General features: G+C 31.5%; 1 protein-coding gene across 1 annotated transcript in view; it reads right to left on the bottom strand.

Annotated features, from left to right (window-relative positions):
- The window catches only part of LOC106460792 (ATP-dependent DNA helicase Q4-like), a 69,235-nt gene extending 58,085 nt beyond the window's left edge, over nucleotides 1-11,150 (bottom strand). Inside the window, exons 1-4 of the mRNA XM_022387583.1 lie at nucleotides 10,996-11,150; nucleotides 3,769-3,802; nucleotides 2,542-2,597; nucleotides 1,391-1,525 (exon numbers count right to left, since the gene is read on the bottom strand). Coding sequence (XP_022243291.1) covers nucleotides 1,391-1,525; nucleotides 2,542-2,597; nucleotides 3,769-3,802; nucleotides 10,996-11,085 — 315 coding nt within the window. The 5' untranslated portion in view covers nucleotides 11,086-11,150. The remainder of the gene's footprint in view (nucleotides 1-1,390; nucleotides 1,526-2,541; nucleotides 2,598-3,768; nucleotides 3,803-10,995) is intronic.
- Nucleotides 11,151-11,451: the final 301 nt, after the last annotated feature.

An 11,451-nucleotide genomic window follows, 5' to 3' on the forward strand; every position in this document is an offset into this window, starting at 1 on the left:
ATATCCTCACTTTTTCCCAAATTGCCTATAGTTCTCTCCACCATTTAATACTATATTATTTATAACCAATAGAAAGCCAGTTTTAATCTATCAAATGACATATTATATTACATTGGTTTCTGTACAGAGAATTGTGTATTTCACTTTTACCTCAAGCTTTATTCCTATGGGAAACACATTGAGAAGCTGAGTTGAATTTTTAATGGCTCTTATTGTATAGTTAGAAAGCCAGAAACATTATGACAGTTATAGGACATTGTCTGCTTTATACGTGTTATTATTGTGTTCTTAGGTGTATTATTTAATTAAACAGAAAATTATTTAATACAGTAATACCACTAGTATAAAAAAGTAGAGCTAAGTTTCATCAACAGTTGACAGCAAAAAAAAAAGAAGACCCAAGTAAGTACTTTATTTCCTTTTTTTCATGTGTATTCTTTATATATGTGTATTTTGTAACAATTAGAAACTTTTTAAGTTAGATAAAATTAGATTAGATAAAAGAAAGAAAAAAATAATAATAAAATTTCACAAGTTACACTTTGCAAGTAGTTTGTGCCTTGCATAATTTGATAGGGTCCCTGAGCTACACATTTGCCAAATGACTTACAATTTGTGTGGTGGGATTATTAGCTATACACAGTTCAAAGGGCAATAAAACAATAAAATTTAATTTGAAACAGATGTGTACTGTTATGAGTTTAACTTGTTTATGATAAACAAATGTAGCTTCATGTTACAATTTGAAGTCATTCTAGAAAGAATAAAATGGTAATTTAAATTTATTTTGTTGTTTTTTTCTGGGGTTACATCGGTCATATTGAACAACCTTGTATAGCATTAAGGGGTGGAAAATAAGATAAAATATAAAGTTTTACTGAGAAAACATAAAACATTTGAAATATGTTTAGGAGGTTTGAGAGTTTACAAAAATGAAATTTGACAATTTTCAGTTGAAGAAAACTACTTTTAATCTTAACAAGAAAATCACTTGCACTTGGAGGAAGGAGTTAACACTTTGACTCCATAAATTTACAAAGAAAATTTTTATGAAAATACTTCATTAACTATAAATCTCTATCTTGATTCCATCAAAAGTAATTCTAAGTAACATCATGAAGCCAAAATAGGGGTTTGTAGTTTTAGTAAATAATGTCTACAGTACTACCTCCAACCTTGTTTCCTTACTTTTTTTGTGATCCCATTTTCTATGTTTTTAAATTCCCAATTTTTTATTTATCTTTCAATATTAATTTTTGAACCTTAGTGAAATGAATAGTAACTTAAAAGTTTGAATTATGCAAACTGTAACTTTGTAGAACAGCAAAATATATCAAACAGAAACGAGGAATTTTCTGAAGTTGTTGAATTATTTTGCAAATCAACTTACCCTTGACTTGTTTATTTCAAAATTCTGTCTAAGCTTATTAGCAAAATGCACTACTGCTGATTTCTTTGCAGCTGATTTACTATTGATTGCACAATTTACAGATTTGTTCAGAGAACTGTTCCACACACGGTCATCCTATGAAGAAACCAAAATATCACTGAGTCATAACACTTTTAGATTCATGTATTATATATTAGGTGAAACTATCCAATACAGCAAATTGTAGATATTCTAAGTAATTAAAATAAGCATGTAGTTATATATTTTTTAAAATTAGAACTTCTACCAAGTTATACCTGAAATTACAAATGCTTACCTCTTCATTACATAAACATAAACGGCACACAATATTGATTATTTAACTATTATTCAAAGTAAAGTATAATATTAATAAATTGAAAGCAATATTTATGTACACTAGCTCATAACACTGGTTTAGAATGACAGATTTCTTTAGTACACAACTATAATCATTATAAGCCTTGAATATAAATAAATACTATTAACTTGAACTTAAACACCTCAATTCCATAGTACTTAACATATATATATACTTTATATATACATTTGAAGTGCATTCCTTATTTTGAATGAATAGTCTACTAATATATTTTACTCCCTTGGTCAATCTGTATATGATTTGATTAATGCAAGTAAAATGTTAGAAACATAATAAAATCACTATATGAAAGACATTCATAAACAACCTTAGTACGCGAGTATATGTATTTGATTTGTTGTCAAATCTTTAACTTATTGCTTCAAGATATGTTTTAGGTATATGCTCACAGAAGTCATGAGGACTTTTGGCAAAATTTCAATGCTTTGAGAGTACTTTATATATATATATATATATATCTTAAATACCTAAATTAAAAACTATGTAAATTTTTACTAATTTAAAACAGTAGTTTATATAGGATCAAGGGCTCAGGAGTTTTTGAAATTATCTTGTCTAATGACCAAACTGTCAATCTAGTACTTTTTTTTTTAGGGAGGGGAGAGTATTGACTTGAAGGAGTTAAAAAATCACAACTCTTTTTTTTTTCTTTCAGATTATGAATTAATGTTGAATTAAAAGATAATGTGAATTTATGTACAAACACTAGTTTATTCAAAACCTGTCCTAAAATTAAAGACAACTAACATACCTGTTTTTCACTCAGTTGGACTGCATTACGTAGTTTCCAGTAGATCTTGTAATGGTCTAGTTATGGTAAATAGATATAAATTATTCTTGAATAAATAATAACCATTCATGTAATTACTCAGTACTCAGACAGTTCACCTCACTTTTGATAGCATGTTACATATAACTTTTATGTAGAACTCTTAAAGCTATCTTTCTTTTTCAAATCTGAAATATTTATTACCAAGTTACTTTTAAAGGCATAATTATCATTCAAACTACTTCTCACAATAAAAATATTCTGCAATTATCCCCATTCTCCTATGCTTATGTAAATTAAATAAATGTATTTATAATGGTCAGTTATTCTTCAAAAAGTATGAGACAATGATCCCTAAATACCTAAATTAAAAGCTCTGTGCCCATTTACTTATGGGTGAAATTTACTACTTTAAAACAATAGTTTATACAGGATCAGGGCATAGTGTCGATTGTGCAAATGCACCATCAATTTTAAAAATTTGCGAGCTGTGCAATACCAGTATTTCTATGCTCTTCCCAACAATGTTTCATTGCTTTAATTCTACATTACCATAATTCCACTACCCCACTTGACCTATTGTAATTATGAAATTTTTCTTTATGTTACTAATAGCTGTATACATTTTTCAGAATTTTCATTGGCTGAAGCAGTAGTATACATACAATTCTGGCCAATAGGGAGCTTCTTATCACTCCTAAACATTTTCTTCCTAAGGCAGTGACTCTGTAATCAATCAGTGCAAGCCATAAAACAGAGTGAAATTTTGTTTTTATAATTCATTTAACCTGTTGTAAAGAAAGTTTTACTATGTATGACTTTTTAAAACTCTACACATAACATATTTGGATTTTATTCAGTTATTAATCAGTAGTTCATATTTACAAAATGTAGAACTGAAACAATTGTAAAGTAATTTTTTTCAGTTTTCTGGGAGTGTAAAAGTTTTTTTCATTTTCCATTTACTGTATTATTTTCTTGAACAAATTTTTAAAAAACCCGAGATTTCATACCAAAGCAACTTAAAACTCTCAACTGTACAGGATACCCCAGCCCACAAGCTTATAGTTTTCCAATCATGGGTGCAGTTAATTTTCTGGGAAATCACCAACTTACAAAGTCACTCTATGCCTCCGTATAGGTTATACCAAAGTCCAAACTATAGTTTAAAAAAAAAACTTAAATGTGTTAATATACTAATGAAATTACCTTGAACGTCTTTTGAAGCAGCTTTTATATCATCCTTAAAAAAAGAAATAAACAACTAATTAATACAGAAACAAATAAGCACATGATATAATGATAGGAATTTGTATACAACTGTGTATGATTTAATAGTTATGTTTACTGGGAGTAAACAAGGAAAAAAGCACAAACAGAAAACAAAGAAAACTTTCATAAAAATGTAACATAACAGTGGAGGGGGACATCAATTAAAAACAAAAATATAATAACATCAGGGCTCCTAAGAAGACTGCTTAATATACAAATTATCAAAAACTGGACATTTTCAGATAATCATATAGTTCTTAACAACAAACTACAGGTATATGATTTGAAAGAATTCAATTATATGATTTTTAACAACTGTGTGACTTGAAGGAGAGCATAATCTTATTATTTTTGATCACTAACTATGTGTAAGCTATACATTTATAATAAATGTATCATACTTGTAAAAGTAATTAACAAGCACAAAACTAAAAAAAACTCAGAAATTCACCCTGCTAGCAAACTTTTGTTGGTAATAATGTCAACATCAAGGGTTAGATATTGAGATGTGGTCATCATACAAAAATGCTCTGCTTAACTCTTTCACAGAGAAGTCGGGAAACTTTGTCAATTTAGAGATAGGCATTTGGTTGAAAATGAATCCACCTAACACTGAGGAACACCTTCCAACAGACAAGCAAATTCTATCAAATGTCTCATAGTTTACAAACGATAACTAGTAAACTTACTACCGGGAAGATCTAATGCAAATAAAACTAACCAACTTTTAAGTAAGGACCAAGAGACTACTTAGGGTACCAATGAAAGTTAAAAGAAATCAATTTAACACTTAAGAACACAAAATATTATTTTTAAGGAAGAAATTTCAAATTACTGAAGCTGATAACTTAAAAGTACAAAAATTTTACTGAATGTTTCTTGCAATGACTTCCATTGAAAAAGTAAGTTAGGAGAACAGAGTTTCAAAGTGAGTATATGAATAACTGCAACAACAACACTTCTGAATAATGAATGCAATTCAGTATTTTAAGGTACCTGTTAGATTGAGCATTCAACTAATGCCATTCATAGAGCAGACATTGTAAATATAATGCCATTCATAGAGCAGACATTGTAAATATAATGCCATTCACAGAGCAGACATTGTAAGTATAATGCCATTCATAGAGCAGACATTGCAAGTATAATGTCATTCATAGAACAGACATTGTAAGTATAATGTCATTCATAGAGCAGACATTGTAAGTATAATGTCATTCATAGAGCAGACATTGTAAGTATAATGTCATTCATAAAGCAGACATTGTAAGTATAATGCCATTCATAAAGCAGACATTGTAAGTATAATGTCATTCATAGAACAGACATTGTAAGTATAATGTCATTCATAGAGCAGACATTGTAAGTATAATGTCATTCATAAAGCAGACATTGTAAGTATAATGCCATTCATAAAGCAGACATTGTAAGTATAATGCCATTCACAAAGCAGACATTGTAAGTATAATGCCATTCACAAAGCAGACATTGTAAGTATAATGCCATTCACAGAGCAGACATTGTAAGTATTATGCCATTCACAGAGCAGACATTTTAAGTATAATGCCATTCATAGAGCAGACATTGCAAGTATAATGTCAACCACCAGGAATGATCTGGTTCTTTGTGTAGTATACTTCTAGGTAAACACCCCAATTCTACTTCTAATCGAGGGGTACATCCACTTATTCTCATGCCAGTGGGATCACATTGACCCAAAACGAAACTCTCCATATCAACCTTCCCAGTGATTTGGGAGTTGGTAAGCAAGTTTTCTTCCATTACCTCATTAGAAGAAAAGGGAGGTAGGGATAGGAATTTGCATAGGGGAAAAGATAGAAGAGGTGCATGGACCAAACAGGAATTTTCTATCATCCACATAAGGTCCCACACTTATAGACCATGCAATGGGTTATGCAAATAGGAACAGATGATGCTAGCCAGGGACTGAACCACACCTGCTGCTATTATTTTGTTTTTTCTGAAGTACAGCCTAGAAGGTGAAATGTATATACTGCTGAAATCATTACATGGAAAACTCCATCTCAACAACAGACACTGAACAGTGGCAGATGAGCTGAACACTTTAATTTCCCCCACTTGATGTGAATTTTGGGAGAGAGTGAACTATTCCTTGAGAGGCATCATCAGTTACATAGGGTGTTCAATTGTCTATCAGAGAGATATAATAACGGTGATGAGGAACCTTAAAGAAAACAGTAATCAACAACTTACCTCCCTAGAGCCTCTGGGAAGATTGTATAATAGTGACTAGAGGGAGGCAATAGTCCAGAGGCAGATGAAACTGCAAGGTGGTATAAGTAATGGGACACAAATATGTTGCGAGTCATCCACATCCCTGCCTGTGAGATCTTACGCAAGGGACATCAAGGGGTAGAGGCAAGAGAAGGTGTGAGATAATAAACCTGATGGGAGGTGACAAGAAAAAACAAAATGCATCATCTCCCATGCAAGAATATATAAGATGATGAGTTGTTTTACCCAAATGGGCTAAGTGGAAGGGGATAAGTCACAATAAAAAGAGGAATTCAAAGACATGAAAAAAAGAATGCTGATTGTCTTTTAACAGAACAGTATGAGTATCATAACAGTGAAGTGCTCTAACAGGACAAAAGAGATAATCAAAGTAAGTATAATCATATAGAGAAGAAAGGGAAGAGAAAGTGAAAAAAGGAAACACCTAATTACCTTCCCAGGCAAGCCAATTTTTGGGAAGAAAGGAGTGGTTTGGGAATAAAATCAACTAGTCACTGTGCAAGAGGCATCCAAAGCACAAATGTCAGAGTGATTTCTTCCACAAGGAAGAATACAAAAATACATCATTATAGAAAGATAGTACAGGGAATTGTACATGTGAAAGCCCTGAGAAATCAAATAGTCCGGTCCAGAAAAGAAACCAGATGAAGAGGACAATGGATGAAAAAGGCCCTGAACAGGTCTGTAAGAATTAGAAAAGGAGAATGACTGGGGAGAAGACTGAAAGTTGTTCATAAACATATAGACAGGGATTGGACCACTCCTGACCAATCTATAACTGCAATGTTCTGAAATGGTGAGAAGAAAAGCTTGGTGGTAAAAAAAGTCGCATAGGAATCAATGAGTGTATTTCCAAAGACGGAACAAGTCCGCTGAAACACCAGAGAAGACAAGACAGTTGAACCAATCTACATCAAAGCTCCCAGATTATGACAGGCAACAACCAATTGAACCATTACACAAGTTTTTTTATTGGTTGTACATAGTAAAACTTTTGTTTATTTCATTCACAACATTTCACCAAAACATGAACAAAATAAGCAAGCCTTACAATGTACAACCAATAAAAAACTTGTGTAAATTTTAACATAGTTTGTTCTAGTATTTTAATTGATTGTGGTGTTTGTGGGCCCAAAAGCAAAAGTTCAGAGTCAGAAAACAGAGGTCCCTCCCTAATGGCTGATGTAAGAAACAACAATGGAGCTATCTGAGTGGATCACAACAATATGACCAGACAGATGAAACAGAAAGTGATGGCAAGCAACATCTCAAGGATGTTAATATGGAGAAGAAACTCCTCTGGAGACCAGACCCTGGAAAGGGTGAAGGTATCCATTACTGCATTCCATCTGGACAGAGAGGAATCTATGAACAAATATAATCCAGAGAAGGAAGAGAAAAGAGATGTCCAGGATCACATGGGACTGATTAAGCCACCATGACAACAAGAAGTGATGAGGAGGAAGATATTCATGAGAAGACAGTGGATCCCTGGAATTCTTCACTGAAGAAGATGCCTAAAAACATGTCTGAGAGGAACGAGGGACTCAAGAGAGGTTAGAGTTTCCAAAAGAAACCTACTTTCATGCAGGAAGAAAAAAAGACATGAGAGCTATGGTAACCAGGTACTGCATGTTTTGAAGACATGAAAGAGAAGGCTGATTCTGCAGATACTGGATGAAGGGGGTGGGGATCAAGACAGGCTTATAATCTTGACCAGCCAACTCAAACAAAATGACTCACAAAGGAGAAGGGAGATAGTAGTCAAGGAAGCTTACTTGGATGGGGCAAGAATTCAATCATTAATAATGTAGTGAAAATGTAAGTCCAACAAATGCATTCTCTGTGTGAATACCCTTGGGACCCAATTAAAAACATAGCCAACCCAAAGGTAAAGGCTGGGAACTGAAAGTTTCAACCATCATATGTAAACCAGAAGAAACAACAGGTTGTCAGACAGATTGGAATGTGAAGAAATGCATCAAACTTTGTTTATTCACAGCCTGGAAGAAAACAACCACCTCAAATTAAAAACCATCCATCTGGAACCAAGAAATGACAAAAAAGTAGTTTAAGAACATTTGACTTATGACAGGTTGCCAATAATCTGTCTTCTTCAAAAAACAAAAAGATGAGAATAAAACTCAGAGTGGGGTTAAATAACTGTTAAATTGCATTCATAATCATACAGCTTCATCCACCAAAAGAATCTGAGGGGTGGAAAAACAGAAAAAGCTCATGAAAAGACATCTATATGACCCAAAGGTCTTATGCAAAGGGAGTCCACAGGAACAGAAAGTTGGAAAACTCTATTCATAATAACCCTCTATTTTCTTCAATCTAGCCAGTTTTCTATCCAATGTGCCAATCTATTCCCACACCTATAGAGATAGATTTTTTAATAAGTCTTCTATGAGGCACCTTGCCAAATATTTTCTGAAAAATCCAGATACACCACATCTATACAAGCAATAATCTCTTCTAAGAATGTCTAAGATTAGTAAGGCAGGATTTTCCCCTAGTAAAACCATGATGCCTATTCAAAAAAATTTAAACTTTGTTATGTGATTTTGCATGGCATCTTTTATCAGACTTTCAAAACATTTTCCCACCACTGTAATTTTTGGGGAAATTTTGATCATCTCTCTTAAAATGAGGAGTAATTTCTAACCTTCTGGCAACTGCCTACTAATGACTTAGAAAAATATAGTAGCAAGTGACTCAAATATCCAAACTTAACCTCTTTCAAAACCCTTGATTGAGTATTATCTAGCCAAAGGGATTTATCATTCTTTAAACTTCTCATATTTTTTTTAAGTTCAGAATTAATGTGATGATCTTGTTCAGTCTTGTTTCCATCTAGCAACTGTTCAGAATGAGGAATGTTGCTTAAATATTCATAAAAACTGAAGAAAAGTAGAGCTAGGGTGGCATGAAAGTTCATAATTTGTTTCTTTCCTAAATGATATATGGATCTCACTGTACACACCTTCTCCAGTGTGAAGTTTATAAGCTTGTAATAATGTTTATAATTTTGAATTATCCTTTATTGTGCTCTTTTTAACGTTAAAGCACCACCCACGATCAGCATTTAAAAATAAAATCAAAATATAGCAGGCCGATAAAAATATTACAGTTTTTGACTAATGAATATCACTTTTGATCAATTTTGTACAATTACTCAACTGAAATGTCTATCTTTTTTTTTTTTTACAACCCATTAGTTCTTCAGCTCAAACAAATCTTTACTTTATTAGTCAACAAATAGGTACTTGACTAGTTGTTTAAGGAAAAACTGAAATTATAAAATATGCAAACCCATTTTAATTTCAGTAACAATGAAAATTGAAACATGGAACAACATCCTTAGTACATAGGTTACACTGTTACAAAGAAGTCCATATACAACTAAAAATGGGATAATTTATTATAAAACATTATCTTTACACACAATATTAGGACTTCTGATTTCTTTGTGCTGTATTCTAAGTAAAGTGGGATAAAAGGACACAACTTTAAGATTGGGAAAAATGACAGATTAGACTCCAATTAATTAAAAGTTTTATTTTTCTAATAGGGTGATTGGCTTATTAAAGGAATAGCTGTCATTAATACTGAAGAGTAGGACTAAAGTTCTACTTTTCTCAAGGGTAGGTGTGTAAGAATATTTACATATTTACTCAAAATGTGTAAATTAAAAACAATAAACCTTTAACAAAAATATAAAATTCCAATTTTCATAGCTTCATTAATTGTAAGCATTTTATGATCAGTTTGTGTTACCTATTCAAAGCAATTACTAAACATGTTTTTTTTACTGTTTTTATTTATAAGTATTATATAATAACTGTTAAACAACAAAAAAACAAACAGGTAACATTTATAAAAGAATAATTAAAAAACAATGCACAGAAATAAAAGTATTTATAAACATTCAAAAGAAAATTATCTCTATGATTAAAAGCACTTTTGTGTTAGAAATTAGGAGATTAATTACAAATACCAAAAAACAGTCTATTGGAAAGAATACGACTATTAATATTAGAAATATAATACTCCATATGTTTGTTTGTTGAACTTAAAGACAAAACTACACAAGGACTATTTGTACTAATTTGGAAGTAACAGACAAGAGCCATGGATGACATCTAGTAAATACCACTCACTGCCAACTCTTGTCAGACCAAACAGCTGGATTTGAGCATTGTTTTTATAATGCATCCATACCCATAAAAATATTTGTGTAAAGTTTTTATTTGGTGGTAAAGGGATGCAAACCATGAAACCTAAGATCCACAATCCAACATGCTAACAACTGGGTCATGCTTAGCACTACTCTATTTTAACAAAAACGTTTCAGTGTTATAGAAAACTAAGCATTGTTACTTCAGTGCCTTTGATGTTTTATAAATATATACTATTTAAATGCCCATTAAACTTTTAAAGGCTTTATGAACTACTCACTGCCTTTGTCAGTTTGGGATCACGAGATGAACCATACAAACAAACAAGTTTTATCAGTATGAAATATAATATTTATTTTATATTGTAGTATCACACCAACTCTAAAAATACCATTATTTTTACATTTTGTTAAATTACTACTACTAGCTTACAAAGTTCAAACTTCATTGCTAATAGTAATAACAAATATGATTACGCCCACTAGTACTGTTCATCTCGCAGCTGCTTCTGTTACGTTAAATTTGCAAATTCCAGAGCAGAGTGCATGTTAACTGTTGTCTGCAAAAGAGCAAACCAAATTATATATATATATATACATCATACTATTACTAGTGATACAGCCCCTTTATTAAGTTATTGTCCTTCAAAATAGTAAATTATTATATAACAAATTATATGTGCAAAAAATATAATTATACTCACTTTTTCCGGTTTTCTCTTATGCTCACGATAAAACGATTCTTCCCATTTTTTTATCTTAATTTTCAGCTCAGTTACGTCTGAACTACTCATAATATTTCGTTACAACTTCAATACTAGCTTACGAGTTTTAAGAACCTTATAATTCCCGGTCATTTTTCGCCACTTTCGAGTCACCTAACGACAGAGAAAAGGTATAAAAATACACAATATAATGATATATTTTGTTTATTACATGAAATTTTAATATTTTGAAAAATGTGAAAAGCTCATAAGCTCTTTATTTATATATATATATATATATATATATATATGATATAAATGTATTTGTTTTTATCTCGGCCATTACTAGAAGCACTAAACTGACTAAAATATATGTATAAATATTATGTGTTTCAGTTTAAAATTTGGTTTGTTCGTTATGAATTTCGCGCAAAGCTACATGAGGGCTATCTGCGC

The sequence above is a fragment of the Limulus polyphemus genome, unplaced genomic scaffold, assembly GCF_000517525.1.
Source record: "Limulus polyphemus unplaced genomic scaffold, Limulus_polyphemus-2.1.2 Scaffold837, whole genome shotgun sequence".
Taxonomy (NCBI): Eukaryota; Metazoa; Arthropoda; class Merostomata; order Xiphosura; family Limulidae; genus Limulus; species Limulus polyphemus.